Source organism: Hyperolius riggenbachi, chromosome 7 (assembly GCF_040937935.1).
Source record: "Hyperolius riggenbachi isolate aHypRig1 chromosome 7, aHypRig1.pri, whole genome shotgun sequence".
Lineage (NCBI taxonomy): Eukaryota > Metazoa > Chordata > Amphibia > Anura > Hyperoliidae > Hyperolius > Hyperolius riggenbachi.
The window spans coordinates 323,533,583-323,552,982 of NC_090652.1; the positions used below are offsets into that span (position 1 = coordinate 323,533,583).

The 19,400-nt window shown below is 48.7% G+C and overlaps 1 protein-coding gene across 2 annotated transcripts in view; it reads right to left on the reverse strand.

The window, feature by feature from the left end:
- Positions 1–1,283: 1,283 nt before the first annotated feature.
- Positions 1,284–19,400, reverse strand: part of HACD2 (3-hydroxyacyl-CoA dehydratase 2) — a 50,844-nt gene continuing 32,727 nt past the window's right edge. For both annotated transcript variants that reach the window (XM_068246319.1, XM_068246318.1), the window contains exons 5-8: positions 16,175–16,263; positions 15,294–15,415; positions 6,348–6,526; positions 1,284–2,025 (exon numbers count right to left, since the gene is read on the reverse strand). In XM_068246319.1, coding sequence (XP_068102420.1) covers positions 1,949–2,025; positions 6,348–6,526; positions 15,294–15,415; positions 16,175–16,263 — 467 coding nt within the window. In that variant the 3' untranslated portion in view covers positions 1,284–1,948. The remainder of the gene's footprint in view (positions 2,026–6,347; positions 6,527–15,293; positions 15,416–16,174; positions 16,264–19,400) is intronic.

The following is a 19,400-nucleotide window of genomic DNA, read 5'->3' on the forward strand; positions in this document are numbered from 1 at the left end:
GAGGGGCTCTGCACTGCAATGGCCATCATCCCTGGGAGAGGACAGCGCCCCCAACAGTGTGTATCCTGTCACCTGTTATATGCTATGGGTCACATGACACACAGGAGGGGCTCTGCACTGCAATGGCCATCATTCCTGGGAGAGGACAGCACGCCCCCCCCCCCCCCTCCCTCCCCCCTCCCCCACCAGTGTAGATCTGTCACAACAGTAGATAAGCAGTGGTAAACATATTATATGGTACTCACAAAGGAAGGTTGCAGATGGGCAACTAAGCACTGCAGGCAGGTGCCGATGTACAAACCAAACTCAACGTGGGTGTCCAGACCAGCTAGATGGGGTCGCTCTCTTGGTACAAAATGTCTACATGGTTCTGGAGTTGGTCGAGACACATCTAACCAAAGAGAACCTGCCATAACCCCACCTCCAGATCATTGCTGAGATCACCCTGCCATAATCCCACCTCCAGATCATTGCTGGCATCACCCTGCCATAACCCCGCCTCCAGATCATTGCTGGGATCACCCTGCCATAACCCCGCCTCCAGATCATTGCTGGGATCACCCTGCCATAACCCCGCCTCCAGATCATTGCTGGGATCACCCTGCCATAACCCCGCCTCCAGATCATTACGGAGATCATGTGATCTGCTTCTTGTACATCCACCAGACGTGGCTTGCAGCACTTGTGTCCCAGGTAAGGAAAAAAGAATTCTAAGTTCATGCAGATGTATGTACATTTTTATGCAAATATAAGCTGCTTGAAAATGGACCAATCAAATACCACTCAGGTTTACATTGATTTGTCCTTCTTCAAGCTGCATATATTTGCATAAAAATTTACATAAATCTGCATGAATTTGGAAATATTTGTATCTTGTTTAACTATCCCCATTCCCAGGTACATTTCTCAGCCAGGACAGCAGAGTACACAGCTTCCGCTTCCCTCCCACATACTTACCTGTTGGTTAATCAGCTTATCCCAAAACTAGCGCTAGACTGCCCCGGAGCTTACAATCTAATGTCCCCGCCACAATCAGTGACAAATTATTCTATATACTCTAAAGTACAGCAAAAAATGCCAGCACCATATAAATGCACAATATTATTATTATTATTATTAATAAACTTCACAGACATTGGCTGCTCGAGCATGGGAGCCGGCCCCTGATTGGCTGCACTTGTTACAGCCCCTCCCCCTTTATTCTTTGCACAGGAACTCCCGGCTGAGGTATACCTGCTGCGATATTCTCTACAGATTCCATCAATGGGAAAACACCAGAAATATAAAAGGCAGAACAAGACAAAACTGCTTTATACAGAATAATTGCATGATATTTCAGTGCACATCTGTACGTCTCATCGCTTTGTACCGGATCACAATATTCACACGGCAGTCCATTCAGCAGGCCAGGACATCAGGAGGAACACCTACAACACAGCAGATCTGAGAGCGCTCCTCGTGGGCGGGGATGCAGGAAACCAACCAATCATCGTGGCTGCTCCGCCCACCGTGAGAGAGGAGGAGACTCTGCACTTACTGGTTCAGCCCCTGAGATCTCCGTGCAAGGCTGGACCTGGCTGTGGGATCAGTGCAGTGTTCCCTGGCCGCAGCTGTAGAGGTTACACTAAGTATAGGAGCAGCATGCATGGAGGCAGGCCGGACACACAGGCCCACTCAGGCGTTTAGTAAGAAATGCAGAAAAAGGTCAGAATACAAAAGAAGGCAAGGCAGCAGAGGCCAGAGTCTCTTGCAGTGCATGCTGGGATAGCGGCCTGTGTTAGTATGTAAAACAGGACACGTCAATTCATTCCCGCAAGCAGTTTACCTCATCCTCTTAGTTTCATAGTAAAGGGTGGACTCAAAAAGTCTGCAGCATTTGGGGTTCTAAAAAGTTTAGGGAGAAAAAAATGGAATTAAAAAGAGAAAAGAAGAAGTCGATCCTCAAAGTTTATTCAGTTTTCTTGCGATCGTCACCAAGAACCTTCCTCCGCTGGTGCAACATGTGGAAGTACAGCTGCGGGAAAACTGCAAAACACAAAAATCACCGCGTCACCAAACCACGGAAGATGCTGCCACGATATAAATCATCAATAATAATAGTAATAATGTACAATAACACATAATAACACAAAGTGCAGAAACAACACACTCACCCATATATCACCACCCCCACCCCAGCAGATACAGGACAAACCCCTGCCCCGGGTGTACAGCGCACACACACCCGGATATCACTGCTCCCACCCCAGCAGATACAGGACACGCCCCTGCCCAGGTGTACAGCGCACACAACACACACCCATATATCACCACTCCCACCCCAGCAGATACAGGACACGCCCCTGCCCAGGTGTACAGCGCAGACACCACACACACACACACACACACACACACACACACACACACACACACACACACACACACACACACACACACACACACACACACACACACACACACACACACACACACACACCAACCACTGCTCCCACCCCAGCAGATACAGGACACGGCCCTGCCCCGGGTGTAAAGCGTGTGTACACACCAGGGCTGTGGAGTCGGTCCAAAAATCCACCGACTCCTCAGTTTAGGATTCCACCGACACCGACTCCTCTAATTTACATATTACAATTTTGTTGATTAAAAGTATGTAACATGAAATTCGTCTCTTAACTGCCAACGCTTAGGAATTTTACAAGACAACTGAAGTGAGAAGGATATGTAGACTACTATATTTATTCCCTTTAGACTAAAACTAGTCCTTGGTAAGAGTACTTGTAAAAGGTACAAACCGGAACAAAGAACATCTATCAGGCCCTAGGCAATGTAAGTGTGGGTACATGTAAGAGTGATGTGCAGGTACTCTGCAGGGGAATGAGGAGATTGTAAACAGACAACACCTCTGTGTTCAATGTGCACAGCATTCTCAGTGGATTCCTTGCAGCTCTGTGGGGAGTGCATATGTAGAGTATAGTACTACTGTGTAACAAAGTAAACCTGAGACAGATGAAATTAAAGTTTTATACATACCTGGGGCTTCCTCCAGCCGCCTTCAGGATAATCAGTCCCTCGTTGTCCTCCTCCACCACCTGGATCTTCTGCTATGAGTCCAGGTACTTGAGCCAGTCGGGCGTAGTGCGCATGCACACACTCCGCCGCCAGGAGCATACTACACCTGTGCAGCACTATTGCGCAGGTGCAGAATGTTCCTGGCTGTGGGAGCGGCATGCGGCCGGACAGCGCTGACTGGCTGAATTACCAGGACTCATAGCAGAAGATCCAGGTGGTGGAGGACAGCGAGGGACTGATTAGCCTGAAGGGGGCTGGACGAAGCCCCAGGTATGTATAAAAAAAAACTTTACTTTTCATCCGTCTCAGTTACCCTTTAATTTGTAGTCACCAAACCAAATTTTAACATATCAAATTATTTGATCTCTCATTGACCATCTCTATTAGTGACACAGCTACACATCAGGCTTTATTCTTACAGCATAGATGTTATTTACTATATATATATATATATATATATATATATATATATATATATATATATATATATATATATATATATATATATATATATATATATATATATATATATATATATATATATATATATATATATATATATACATATATATACATATATATATACATATACATACATATATATATACATATACATATATATATATATACATATATATATATATACATACATACATACATACATACATACATACATACATACATACATACATACATACATATATATATATATATACATATATATATACATATATATATACACACATATATACACACATATATATATATATATATATATATATATATATATATATATATATATATATACATACATATATATACATATATATATACATATATACATATATATATACATATATATATACATATATATATACATATATATATATATATATATATATATATATATAGACCTTAAAAATACGGGGACTGCTTTATTGAAGCAGCACAAGTAACTAATTTTGATTGGTTTATTTCATTTTTGTGGACTAAGCACAGCTATTACTGTGTGTGTGTATATGTGTATATATATATATATATATATATATATATATATATATATATAATTTTTAATGACCATTATCTGAGAAATAGAACATTTTATCATATTTTCTATTTTAATTACAGTTACAAATTAATTAGGAGTCGGTGCATTTTTTCCCGACTCCAGGCACCCAAAATTGCCCGACTCCACAGCCCTGGTGTACACACACACACACACACACACACACACACACACACACACACACACACACACACACACACACACACACACACACACACACACACACACACACACACACACACACACACACACACACACACACACACACACACACACACACACACACACACACACACACACACACACACACACAAGCAGATACAGGACACGCCCCTGCCCAGGTGTACAGCGCACACAACACTCACCCATACAGTGGTGTGAAAAACTATTTGCCCCCTTCCTGATTTCTTATTCTTTTGCATGTTTGTCACACTTAAATGTTTCTGCTCATCAAAAATCGTTAACCATTAGTTAAAGATAACATAATTGAACACAAAATGCAGTTTTAAATGATGGTTTTTATTATTTAGTGAGAAAAAAAACTCAAAACCTACATGGCCCTGTGTGAAAAAGAAATTGCCCCCTGAACCTAATAACTGGTTGGGCCACCCTTAGCAGCAATAACTGCAATCAAGCGTTTGCGATAACTTGCAACAAGTCTTTTACAGCGCTCTGGAGGAATTTTGGCCCACTCATCTTTGCAGAATTGTAATTCAGCTTTATTTGAGGGTTTTCTAGCATGAACTGCCTTTTTAAGGTCATGCCACAACATCTCAATAGGATTCAGGTCAGGGCTTTGACTATGCCACTCCAAAGTCTTCATTTTGTTTTTCTTCAGCCATTCAGGTGGATTTGCTGGCGTCTTTTGGGTCATTGTCTTGCTGCAGCACCCAAGATCGCTTCAGCTTGAGTTGACGAACAGATGGCCGGACATTCTCCTTCAGGATTTTTTGGTATACAGTAGAATTCATGGTTCCATCTATCACAGCAAGCCTTCCAGGTCCTGAAGCAGCAAAACAACCCCAGACCATCACACTACCACCACCATATTTTACTGTTGGTATGATGTTCTTTTGCTGAAATGCTGTGTTACTTCTACAACAGATTTAACAGGACACGCACCTTCCAAAAAGTTCAACTTTTGTCTCGTCGGTCCACAAGGTATTTTCCTAAACGTCTTGCCAATCATTGAGATGTTTTTTTTAGCAAAATTGAGACGAGCCTTAATGTTCTTTTTGCTTAAAAGTGGTTTGCGCCTTGGATATCTGCCATGCAGGCCGTTTTTGCCCAGTCTCTTTCTTATGGTGGAGTCGTGAACACTGACCTTAATTGAGGCAAGTGAGGCCTGCAGTTCTTTAGATGTTGTCCTGGGGTCTTTTGTGGCCTCTCGGATGAGCTTTCTCTGCGCTCTTGGGGTAATTTTGGTCGGCCGGCCACTCCTGGGAAGGTTCATCACTGTTCCATGTTTTTGCCATTTGTGGATAATGGCTCTCACTGTGGTTCGCTGGAGTCCCAAAGCTTTAGAAATGGCTTTATAACCTTTACCAGACTGATAGATCTCAATTACAGTACTTTTGTTCTCATTTGTTCCTGAATTTCTTTGGATCTTGGCATGATGTCTAGCTTTTGAGGTGCTTTTGGTCTACTTCTCTGTGTCAGATAGCTCCTATTTAAGTGATTTCTTGATTGAAACAGGTGTGGCAGTAATCAGGCCTGGGGGTGCCTGCAGAAATTGAACTCAGGTGTGATAAACCACAGTTAAGTTATTTTTTAACAAGGGGGGCAATCACTTTTTCACACAGGGCCATGTAGGTTTTGAGTTTTTTTTCCTCACTAAATAATAAAAACCATCATTTAAAACTGCATTTTGTGTTCAATTATGTTATCTTTGACTAATAGTTAACGGTTTTTGATGAGCAGAAACATTTAAGTGTGACAAACATGCAAAAGAATAAGAAATCAGGAAGGGGGCAAATAGTTTTTCACACCACTGTATATCACCACTCCCACCCCAGCAGATACAGGACACACCCCTGCCCCGGGTGTACAGCGTGTACACACACACACACACACACACGGATATCACCACTCCCACCCCAGCAGATACAGGACACGCCCCTGCCCAGGTGTACAGCGCACACACACAAGGATTAGTGTATTTCTTTCTTCTGGACCCAGGTGCATCTTATAGTGTGAGAAATGTGGTACTCACGTGGAATGTAGGACACCATCACCAGGATGAGGAAGGTGTAGTAATCGAAGGAGAAGTTGTACTTGTTGGGCAGGCTGATGGAGTACAGTCCCGTCTGCTTGACAGAGGACAGCGCAGCATAGATGGTCAGCAGCTCCCCCGCTACTCCCATGGGGTACAGAACGATGAACAGCGTGTATCTGTAAGAGAAGCAGCACCATGCCAGTCACTTGTCTTTATACAGCCTGTCTCTGGGGGAGAAGCAGCACCATGCCAGTCACTTGTCTTTATACAGCCTGTCTCTGGAGGAGAAGCAGCACCATGCTAGTCACTTGTCTTGATACAGCCTGTCTCTGGGGGAGAAGCAGCACCATGCCAGTCACTTGTCTTTATACAGTCAGTCTCTGCAGGAGAAGCAGCACCATGCCAATCACTTGTCTTTATACAGGATGTCTCTGGAGGAGAAGCAGCACCATGCCAGTCACTTGTCTTTATACAGGCCTGTCTCTGCAGGAGAAGCAGCACCATGCCAATCACTTGTCTTTATACAGGCCTGTCTCTGCAGGAGAAGCAGCACCATGCCAGTCACTAGTCTTTATACAGGCCTGTCTCTGCAGGAGAAGCAGCACCATGCCAGTCACTTGTCTTTATACAGGCCTGTCTCTGGAGGAGAAGCAGCACCATGCCAGTCACTTGTCTTTATACAGGCCTGTCTCTGCAGGAGAAGCAGCACCATGCCAGTCACTTGTCTTCATACAGGCCTGTCTCTGCAGAAGTAGCACCACGCCAGTCACTTGTCTTTATACAGGCCTGTCTCTGCAGGAGAAGCAGCACCATGCCAGTCACTTGTCTTTATACAGCCTGTCTCTGCAGGAGAAGCAGCACCATGCCAGTCACTTGTCTTTATACAGCCTGTCTCTGGGGGAGAAGCAGCACCATGCCAGTCACTTGTCTTTATACAGGCCTGTCTCTGCAGGAGAAGCAGCACCATGCCAGTCACTTGTCTTTATACAGGAGGTCTCTGCAGGAGAAGCAGCACCATGCCAGTCACTTGTCTTTATACAGGCCTGTCTCTGCAGGAGAAGCAGCACCATGCCAGTCACTTGTCTTTATACAGGAGGTCTCTGCAGGAGAAGCAGCACCATGCCAGTCACTAGTCTTTACACAGCCTGTCTCTGCAGGAGAAGCAGCACCATGCCAGTCACTTGTCTTTATACAGGCCTGTCTCTGCAGGAGATACAGCACCATGCCAGTCACTTGTCTTTATACAGCTCTGTTTCTGCAGGAGAAGCAGCACCATGCCAGTCACTTGTCTTTATACAGCCTGCCTCTGGAGGAGAAGCAGCACCATGCCAGACACTTGTCTTTATACAGGCCTGTCTCTGGGGGAGAAGCAGCACCATGCCAGTCACTTGTCTTTATACAGCCTGTCTCTGCAGGAGAAGCAGCACCATGCCAGTCACTTGTCTTTATACAGGCCTGTCTCTGCAGGAGAAGCAGCACCATGCCAGTCACTTGTCCTTATACAGCTCTGTTTCTGCAGGAGAAGCAGCACCATGCCAGTCACTTGTCTTTATACAGGCCTGTCTCTGCAGGAGAAGCAGCACCATGCCAGTCACTTGTCTTTATACAGGCCTGTCTCTGCAGGAAAAGCAGCACCATGCTAGTCACTTGTCTTTATACAGCCTGTCTCTGGGGGAGAAGCAGCACCATGCCAGTCACTTGTCTTTATACAGGAGGTCTCTGCAGGAGAAGCAGCACCATGCCAGTCACTAGTCTTTACACAGCCTGTCTCTGCAGGAGAAGCAGCACCATGCCAGTCACTTGTCTTTATACAGGCCTGTCTCTGCAGGAGATACAGCACCATGCCAGTCACTTGTCTTTATACAGCTCTGTTTCTGCAGGAGAAGCAGCACCATGCCAGTCACTTGTCTTTATACAGCCTGTCTCTGGAGGAGAGGCAGCACCATGCCAGTCACTTGTCTTTATACAGGAGGTCTCTGGAGGAGAAGCAGCACCATGCCAGTCACTTGTCTTTATACAGCCTGTCTCTGCAGGAGAAGCAGCACCATGCCACTCACTTGTCTTTATACAGGCCTGTCTCTGGGGGAGAAGCAGCACCATGCCAGTCACTTGTCTTTATACAGCTCTGTCTCTGCAGGAGAAGCAGCACCATGCCAGTCACTTGTCTTTATACAGTCAGTCTCTGCAGGAGAAGCAGCACCATGCCAGTCACTTGTCTTTATACAGCCTGTCTCTGGAGGAGAAGCAGCACCATGCCAATCACTTGTCTTTATACAGGCCTGTCTCTGCAGGAGAAGCAGCACCATGCCAGTCACTTGTCTTTATACAGCCTGTCTCTGGAGGAGAGGCAGCACCATGCCAGTCACTTGTCTTTATACAGGAGGTCTCTGCAGGAGAAGCAGCACCATGCCAGTCACTTGTCTTTATACAGCCTGTCTCTGGAGGAGAGGCAGCACCATGCCAGTCACTTGTCTTGATACAGCCTGTCTCTGCAGGAGAAGCAGCACCATGCCAGTCACTTGTCTTTATACAGCCTGTCTCTGCAGGAGAAGCAGCACCATGCCAGTCACTTGTCTTTATACAGGCCTGTCTCTGCAGGAGAAGCAGCACCATGCCAGTCACTTGTCTTTATACAGTCCTGTCTATGGAGGAGAAGCAGCACCATGCCAGTCACTTGTCTTTATACAGTCCTGTCTATGGAGGAGAAGCAGCACCATGCCAGTCACTTGTCTTTATACAGGCCTGTCTCTGCAGGAGAAGCAGCACCATGCCAGTCACTTGTCTTTATACAGTCAGTCTCTGCAGGAGAAGCAGCACCATGCCAATCACTTGTCTTTATACAGGATGTCTCTGGAGGAGAAGCAGCACCATGCCAGTCACTTGTCTTTATACAGCCTGTCTCTGCAGGAGAAGCAGCACCATGCCAGTCACTTGTCTTTATACAGGCCTGTCTCTGCAGGAGAAGCAGCACCATGCCAGTCACTTGTCTTTATACAGGCCTGTCTCTGCAGGAGAAGCAGCATCATGCCAGTCACTTGTCTTTATACAGCCTGTCTCTGCAGGACAAGCAGCACCATGCCAGTCACTTGTCTTTATACAGGATGTCTCTGGAGGAGAAGCAGCACCATGCCAGTCACTTGTCTTTATACAGCCTGTCTCTGCAGGACAAGCAGCACCATGCCAGTCACTTGTCTTTATACAGGCCTGTCTCTGCAGGAGAAGCAGCACCATTCCAGTCACTTGTCTTTATACAGGCCTGTCTCTGCAGGAGAAGCAGCACCATGCCAGTCACTTGTCTTTATACAGCCTGTCTCTGGGGGAGAAGCAGCACCATGCCAGTCACTTGTCTTTATACATCCTGTCTCTGCAGGAGAAGCAGCACCACGCCAGTCACTTGTCTTTATACAGCTCTGTCTCTGCAGGACAAGCAGCACCATGCCAGTCACTTGTCTTTATACATCCTGTCTCTGCAGGAGAAGCAGCACCACGCCAGTCACTTGTCTTTATACAGCTCTGTCTCTGCAGGACAAGCAGCACCATGCCAGTCACTTGTCTTTATACAGGCCTGTCTCTGCAGGAGAAGCAGCACCATGCCAGTCACTTGTCTTTATACAGCCTGTCTCTGGGGGAGAAGCAGCACCATGCCAGTCACTTGTCTTTATACATCCTGTCTCTGCAGGAGAAGCAGCACCACGCCAGTCACTTGTCTTTATACAGCTCTGTCTCTACAGGACAAGCAGCACCATGCCAGTCACTTGTCTTTATACATCCTGTCTCTGCAGGAGAAGCAGCACCATGCCAGTCACTTGTCTTTATACAGGCCTGTCTCTGCAGGAGAAGCAGCACCACGCCAGTCACTTGTCTTTATACAGCTCTGTCTCTGCAGGACAAGCAGCACCATGCCAGTCACTTGTCTTTATACAGGCCTGTCTCTGCAGGAGAAGCAGCACCACGCCAGTCACTTGTCTTTATACAGCCTGTCTCTGCAGGACAAGCAGCACCATGCCAGTCACTTGTCTTTATACAGCCTGTCTCTGGGGGAGAAGCAGCACCATGCCAGTCACTTGTCTTTATACAGGCCTGTCTCTGCAGGACAAGCAGCACCATGCCAGTCACTTATCTTTATACAGGCCTGTCTCTGCAGGAGAAGCAGCACCATGCCAGTCACTTGTCTTTACACAGCTCTGTCTCTGCAGGAGAAGCAGCACCACGCCAGTCACTTGTCTTTATACAGCTCTGTCTCTGCAGGACAAGCAGCACCATGCCAGTCACTTGTCTTTATACAGGCCTGTCTCTGCAGGAGAAGCAGCACCATGCCAGTCACTTGTCTTTATACAGCCTGTCTCTGCAGGAGAAGCAGCACCACGCCAGTCACTTGTCTTTATACAGCTCTGTCTCTGCAGGACAAGCAGCACCATGCCAGTCACTTGTCTTTATACATCCTGTCTCTGCAGGAGAAGCAGCACCATGCCAGTCACTTGTCTTTATACAGGCCTGTCTCTGCAGGAGAAGCAGCACACGCCAGTCACTTGTCTTTATACAGGCCTGCAGCACCATGCCAGTCACTTGTCTTTATACAGCTCTGTCTCTGGAGGAGAAGCAGCACCATGCCAGTCACTTGTCTTTATACAGGCCTGTCTCTGGAGGAGAAGCAGCACCATGCCAGTCACTTGTCTTTATACAGGCCTGTCTCTGGGGGAGAAGCAGCACCATGCCAGTCACTTGTCTTTATACAGGCCTGTCTATGGAGGAGAAGCAGCACCATGCCAGTCACTTGTCTTTATACAGGCCTGTCTCTGGAGGAGAAGCAGCACCATGCCAGTCACTTGTCTTTATACAGGCCTGTCTCTGGGGGAGAAGCAGCACCATTCCAGTCACTTGTCTTTATACAGGCCTGTCTCTGGGGGAGAAGCAGCACCATGCCAGTCACTTGTCTTTATACAGCCTGTCTCTGGGGGAGAAGCAGCACCATGCCAGTCACTTGTCTTTATACAGGCCTGTCTCTGGGGGAGAAGCAGCACCATGCCAGTCACTTGTCTTTATACAGCCTGTCTCTGCAGGAGAAGCAGCACCATGCCAGTCACTTGTCTTTATACAGCCTGTCTCTCTGGCTGAAGGGGGAGGGGCAGAAAGATTTGAGGTACAGTGCTGTAGACAAATGAACCCTCTGAATTGTAAAACTGCCCTAAACCTGCCGAGGTGATGCAGAAACGTGGCACGTGCCCACGCTGAATGCCACAGCTGCATAACTGAGGGAGCTTTGTCACGAGCATGTCACGGTCGCACATGCGTGGTGAACTACGGCTGGCAGTGACTGAGCTGTATACCAGGGGAGGCCACGGCTGGCTGTGACTGAGCTGTATACCAGTGGAGGCCACGGCTGGCTGTGACTGAGCTGTATACCAGTGGAGCCACGGCTGGCTGTGACTGAGCTGTATACCAGTGGAGGCCACGGCTGGCTGTGACTGAGCTGTATACCAGTGGAGCCACGGCTGGCTGTGACTGAGTTGTATACCAGTGGAGGCCACGGCTGGCTGTGACTGAGCTGTATACCAGTGGAGCCCACGGCTGGCAGTGACTGAGCTGTATACCAGTGGAGGCCACGGCTGGCTGTGACTGAGTTGTATACCAGTGGAGGCCACGGCTGGCTGTGACTGAGCTGTATACCAGTGGAGGCCACGGCTGGCAGTGACTGAGCTGTATACCAGTGGAGGCCACGGCTGGCTGTGACTGAGCTGTATACCAGTGGAGGCCACGGCTGGCAGTGACTGAGCTGTATACCAGTGGAGGCCACGGCTGGCAGTGACTGAGCTGTATACCAGTGGAGCCCACGGCTGGCTGTGACTGAGCTGTATACCAGTGGAGCCCACGGCAGGCTGTGACTGAGCTGTATACCAGTGGAGCCCACGGCAGGCTGTGACTGAGCTGTATACCAGTGGAGCCCACGGCAGGCTGTGACTGAGCTGTATACCAGTGGAGCCCACGGCTGGCTGTGACTGAGCTGTATACCAGTGGAGCCCACGGCTGGCAGTGACTGAGCTGTATACCAGTGGAGCCCACGGCTGGCTGTGACTGAGCTGTATACCAGTGGAGCCCACGGCTGGCTGTGACTGAGCTGTATACCAGTGGAGCCCACGGCAGGCTGTGACTGAGCTGTATACCAGTGGAGCCCACGGCAGGCTGTGACTGAGCTGTATACCAGTGGAGCCCACGGCAGGCTGTGACTGAGCTGTATACCAGTGGAGCCCACGGCTGGCTGTGACTGAGCTGTATACCAGTGGAGCCCACGGCTGGCAGTGACTGAGCTGTATACCAGTGGAGCCCACGGCTGGCTGTGACTGAGCTGTATACCAGTGGAGCCCACGGCTGGCAGTGACTGAGCTGTATACCAGTGGAGCCCACGGCTGGCTGTGACTGAGCTGTATACCAGTGGAGCCCATGGCTGGCAGTGACTGAGCTGTATACCAGTGGAGCCCACGGCTGGCAGTGACTGAGCTGTATACCAGTGGAGCCCACGGCTGGCAGTGACTGAGCTGTATACCAGTGGAGGCCACGGCTGGCTGTGACTGAGCAGTATACCAGTGGAGGCCACGGCTGGCTGTGACTGAGCTGTATACCAGTGGCCCCCACGGCAGGCTGTGACTGAGCTGTATACCAGTGGTGGCCACGGCAGGCTGTGACTGAGCTGTATACCAGTGGGGCCACGGCTGGCTGTGACTGAGCTGTATACCAGTGGAGGCCACGGCTGGCAGTGACTGAGCTGTATACCAGTGGAGGCCACGGCTGGCAGTGACTGAGCTGTATACCAGTGGAGGCCACAGCTGGCTGTGACTGAGCTGTATACCAGTGGAGGCCACAGCTGGCTGTGACTGAGCTGTATACCAGTGGAGCCCACGGCTGGCAGTGACTGAGCTGTATACCAGTGTCGGCCACTGCTGGCAGTGACTGAGCTGTATACCAGTGGAGGCCACGGCTGGCAGTGACTGAGCTGGATACCAGTGGAGGCCACGGCTGGCTGTGACTGAGCTGTATACTAGTGGAGGCCCCGGCTGGCTGTGACTGAGCTGTATACCAGTGGAGGCCACGGCTGGCGGTGACTGAGCTGTATACCAGTGGAGACCATGGCTGGCTGTGACTGAGCTGTATACCAGTGGAGGCCACGGCTGGCTGTGACTGAGTTGTATACCAGTGGAGGCCACGGCTGGCTGTGACTGAGTTGTATACCAGTGGAGGCCACGGCTGGCTGTGACTGAGCTGTATACCAGTGGAGGCCACGGCTGGCGGTGACTGAGCTGTATACCAGTGGAGACCATGGCTGGCTGTGACTGAGCTGTATACCAGTGGAGCCCACGGCTGGCAGTGACTGAGCTGTATACCAGTGGAGGCCACGGCTGGCAGTGACTGAGTTGTATACCAGTGGAGGCCACGGCTGGCTGTGACTGAGCTGTATACCAGTGGAGCCCACGGCTGGCTGTGACTGAGCTGGATACCAGTGGAGGCCACGGCTGGCTGTGACTGAGCTGGATACCAGTGGAGGCCACGGCTGGCAGGGCGCTGGAGGAAGACCCAGGACAGTATAAAAGCTGCTTATTACACCATCTCTGTACACTTTATAAAGAGCTGTTTTCATATTTGGTTTCTGCAGGAAAGGTAAACTCATGGCTGCAGTCACACAGCTATTACTTCAGCACTCTCCCCCCACACCATAGGGAGGGTCAGTGAGATTCAAATCTGAGTAGGTGTAGGATTATGCAAATTTATATAGCTTGAACACGGACCAATCAAATTTTGGTACCTGTCCAGATAAGGCGGCTGGAAGACATCCTGGCATGGTTCATCAGTCTCCCAGGAGAGGGGGACATAAGCATCATGGGCATCTGGCATAAGCACTGTGTGTGCGTGGCGTCAGTTTACGCATGGTGATTGGTTACGTATGTCTCACGTTATGCCACTCCCACCAGTCTGTAAAGTGCCTCTCCGGTGCTGTTATGAGTGTGAGCTCCCGTGCTCGAGTCACTCTGCCCGCTTGTGATTCTGGATGCTAACCCTGTCCTGCCTGACTACCGTTATGACTCCTGCTTTGTCTGACTGCCCGATTTGTCGCCCACCCATGCCTATCTGAGAACCTGCTGTAGACAAACCCTTGCTTGTCCGAGAACCAGATTAGTTGCTGACCTCTACCTGTGTGAAGACATACCCTGTTCCTGAGTACCGGCTTGCATCCTGTTTCACCTAGACACTGAATTATTGCAATTCCAGACTCAACCACCGGGAGCGCCGTGTTACCTACTTGGTCACACGCCATCAGTGGTGCAAGTGCTCCTACCCCTTGTTCACTGGTAATCCCTGTTCTGCATCCAGGGTGACTGGTTGGCAAGTCACAAGGGCTGCTGTGCTCATCGCTCTCCAGTATTCACGGAACAGAATTCTGCATCAACTCACAGCGATTTGCTTCTCCTAGACCACCCCTAAAGCCCCGTTCAGCAATATGACCCCGCCTCCACTGCAAGCCTCTGCCAACCATATATATAATGACATAATGACCACCCCTAAACCCCTGTTCAGCAATATGACCCCGCCTCCACTGCAAGCCTCTGTCAAACATATATATATATAATGATATAATGACCACCCCTAAACCCCTGTTCAGCAATATGACCCCGCCTCCACTGCAAGCCTCTGCCAACCATATATATATATATATATATATAATGATATAATGACCACCCCTAAACCCCTGTTCAGCAATATGACCCCGCCTCCACTGCAAGCCTCTGCCAACCAACAGACTATCTTGTAAGACTATCTGTATCACTTTCCATCCTCTAGCAATAACTCTGATTCTGGCTACATTACAAGGACAACCAACCAGATCTGGCGGAGGAAGGAAAGCCCTGATTGGCTGCAGCACACACAGGGTGGCAGTGTTTGGCATCCACTCACCTGGCCCATTTGATGATGTACGGGAGGTGGTTGAGGAGGCTGAAGGTGTAGAAGGAATAGCGGATGATCTCAGTGACCGTCCACGCCACGACAAACAGCAACACCGAGTCTTCATTCTGTACCTGCAAACCAAATACAGACAGACATCACTGCGGATCACCCATCAGCCCTCACTGCAGATCACCCATCAGCCCTCACTGCAGATCACCCATCAGCCCTCACTGCGGATCACCTATTTATTAATATATTGAAATGCGAGGTCCGGATGCAGACTGCATAATAAACACAGAGCTGTGGGTAAAGGGAATTTAATTTTATGGCTGAAAAATCCAGCTTTAAATGAGTGATCCAAGCTACAAAACAAAACAAAAAAAAAACAAAAAAAAAAAAAAAAAACCACACCACAATCCACTTACCTGGGCTTCCTCCAGCCCGTGGCAGCAGTCCTGTGCCCTTACCGCAGCTCCCAGTCTTCTCCGCTGGCGGCTTCTTCTGCGCTGCACCGCGCGGGTCACGTGGTCTCTCCGATGTCGTCAGGACAGTACTGCGCAGGCGCAGAACTACTACAACTGCACTGTACTGTCCTGATGATGTCGGGGAGACCACGTGACCCACGCGGTGGAGTGCAGAAGAAGCCAACCTGGCGAGAGCGGAGGAGACTGGGAGCCACCGGAGCTGCGGCGAGGGCACAGGATGGCTGCCACAGCTGGAGGAAGTCCCAGGTAAGTGGATTTTGTAAATAAATAAAACACCTGGATGTATCCTTTAATAAACAGACAACCACAAACGATGCAAACACGTTCATTTCTTTACACTGAGTGACGTGACCCGCCCCTCCCCCCGATCATTCCCTCATACAGAATACAGGTAACAGGGCTCACCTCACGGACGCTGTGTGTGACGGCCCATGTCAGGAAGACCCGGGACATCACCTGGAACGCGGTCAGGACCACAGAGGAAGGCACGATCCCTGGGGGAGGGGAGGAGACAAAACACAAAGGTAACGCCTCATTTCCAGGAGGTCATACAGAAAACTCCTACACAAAGTATATGTACAGAACATGAAACACGGGATCCACGTGATGCAGAAACCACACAGCACATGTGACACTGCAGCCCTGTGTGTGCTGATGGGGGCTGTGACTGAGGAGAGTTCATACATCTGCCCTGATAGTTTTAGGGGTCACTGGAAATACGGACCATGGTGGTGGAATCTGCGGGAGATCAATGCCCAACACGCCCTCCTGATCATAATTTCAGTAATCCCTGCAGCATACAGTGGTGATATAATGACCGCCAGTAACCCTCGTAGTGTACAGTGGTGATATAATGACCTCCAGTAATCCCTGCAGTATAAAGTGGTGATATAATGACCGCCAGTAATCCCCGCAGCATACAGTGGTGATATAATGACCGCCAGTAACCCTCGTAGTGTACAGTGGTGATATAATGACCGCCAGTAATCCCTGCAGCATACAGTGGTGATATAATGACCGCCAGTAACCCTCGTAGTGTACAGTGGTGATATAATGACCGCCAGTAATCCCTGCAGCATACAGTGGTGATATAATGACCGCCAGTAACCCTCGTAGTGTACAGTGGTGATATAATGACCACCAGTAACCATGGTAGTGTACAGTGGTGATATGACTTCCAGTAATCCCTGCAGCATACAGTGGTGATATAATGACCTCCAGTAACCCTCGTAGTGTACAGTGGTGATATAATGACCGCCAGTAATCCCTGCAGCATACAGTGGTGATATAATGACCGCCAGTAACCCTCGTAGTGTACAGTGGTGATATAATGACCGCCAGTAATCCCTGCAGCATACAGTGGTGATATAATGACCACCAGTAACCCTCGTAGTGTACAGTGGTGATATAATGACCTCCAGTAACCCTCGTAGTGTACAGTGGTGATATAATGACCTCCAGTAATCCCCGCAGTGTACAGTGGTGATATAATGACCGCCAGTAATCCCCGCAGTGTACAGTGGTGATAATGACCACCAGTAATCCCTGCAGTGTACAGTGGTGATATAATGACCGCCAGTAACCCTCGTAGTGTACAGTGGTGATATAATGACCGCCAGTAATCCCTGCAGCATACAGTGGTGATATAATGACCGCCAGTAACCCTCGTAGTGTACAGTGGTGATATAATGACCGCCAGTAATCCCCGCAGCATACAGTGGTGATATAATGACCGCCAGTAACCCTCGTAGTGTACAGTGGTGATATAATGACCGCCAGTAACCCTCGTAGTGTACAGTGGTGATATAATGACCTCCAGTAACCCTCGTAGTGTACAGTGGTGATATAATGACCTCCAGTAATCCCCGCAGTGTACAGTGGTGATAGAATGACCGCCAGTAATCCACGCAGTGTACAGTGGTGATATAATGACCGCCAGTAATCCCTGCAGTGTACAGTGGTGATAACGACCACCAGTAATCCCTGCAGTGTACAGTGGTGATATAATGACATCCAGTAATCCCTGCAGTGTACAGTGGTGATAATGACCACCAGTAATCCCTGCAGTGTACAGTGGTGATATAATGACCGCCAGTAACCCTCGTAGTGTACAGTGGTGATATAATGACCGCCAGTAATCCCTGCAGCATACAGTGGTGATATAATGACCGCCAGTAACCCTCGTAGTGTACAGTGGTGATATAATGAACGCCAGTAATCCCCGCAGCATACAGTGGTGATATAATGACCGCCAGTAACCCTCGTAGTGTACAGTGGTGATATAATGACCGCCAGTAACCCTCGTAGTGTACAGTGGTGATATGACCTCCAGTAACCCTCGTAGTGTACAGTGGTGATATAATGACCTCCAGTAATCCCCGCAGTGTACAGTGGTGATAATGACCACCAGTAATCCCTGCAGTGTACAGTGGTGATATAATGACATCCAGTAATCCCTGCAGTGTACAGTGGTGATAATGACCACCAGTAATCCCTGCAGTGTACAGTGGTGATATAATGACATCCAGTAATCCCTGCAGTGTACAGTGGTGATATAATGACATCCAGTAATCCCTGCAGTGTACAGTGGTAATATAATGACCTCCAGTAATCCCTGCAGCATACAGTGGTGATATAATGACCGCCAGTAACCCTCGTAGTGTACAGTGGTGATATAATGACCTCCAGTAATCCCTGCAGTATAAAGTGGTGATATAATGACCGCCAGTAATCCCCGCAGCATACAGTGGTGATATAATGACCGCCAGTAACCCTCGTAGTGTACAGTGGTGATATAATGACCGCCAGTAACCCTCGTAGTGTACAGTGGTGATATAATGACCGCCAGTAACCCCTGCAGCATACAGTGGTGATATAATGACCGCCAGTAACCCTCGTAGTGTACAGTGGTGATATAATGACCGCCAGTAATCCCTGCAGCATACAGTGGTGATATAATGACCGCCAGTAACCCTCGTAGTGTACAGTGGTGATATAATGACCGCCAGTAATCCTTGCAGCATACAGTGGTGATATAATGACCGCCAGTAACCCTCGTAGTGTACAGTGGTGATATAATGACCGCCAGTAACCCTCGTAGTGTACAGTGGTGATATAATGACCTCCAGTAACCCTCGTAGTGTACAGTGGTGATATAATGACCTCCAGTAATCCCCGCAGTGTACAGTGGTGATATAATGACCGCCAGTAATCCCCGCAGTGTACAGTGGTGATAATGACCACCAGTAATCCCTGCAGTGTACAGTGGTGATATAATGACCACCAGTAACCCCCGCAGTGTACAGTGGTGATATAATGACCGCCAGTAATCCCTGCAGTGTACAGTGGTGATATAATGACCGCCAGTAATCCCCGCAGTGTACAGTGGTGATATAATGACCGCCAGTAATCCCCGCAGTGTACAGTGGTGATAATGACCGCCAGTAATCCCTGCAGCATACAGTGGTGATATAATGACTGCCAGTAACCCTCGTAGTGTACAGTGGTGATATAATGACCGCCAGTAATCCCTGCAGTGTACAGTGGTGATATAATGACCGCCAGTAATCCCCGCAGCATACAGTGGTGATATAATGACCGCCAGTAACCCTCGTAGTGTACAGTGGTGATA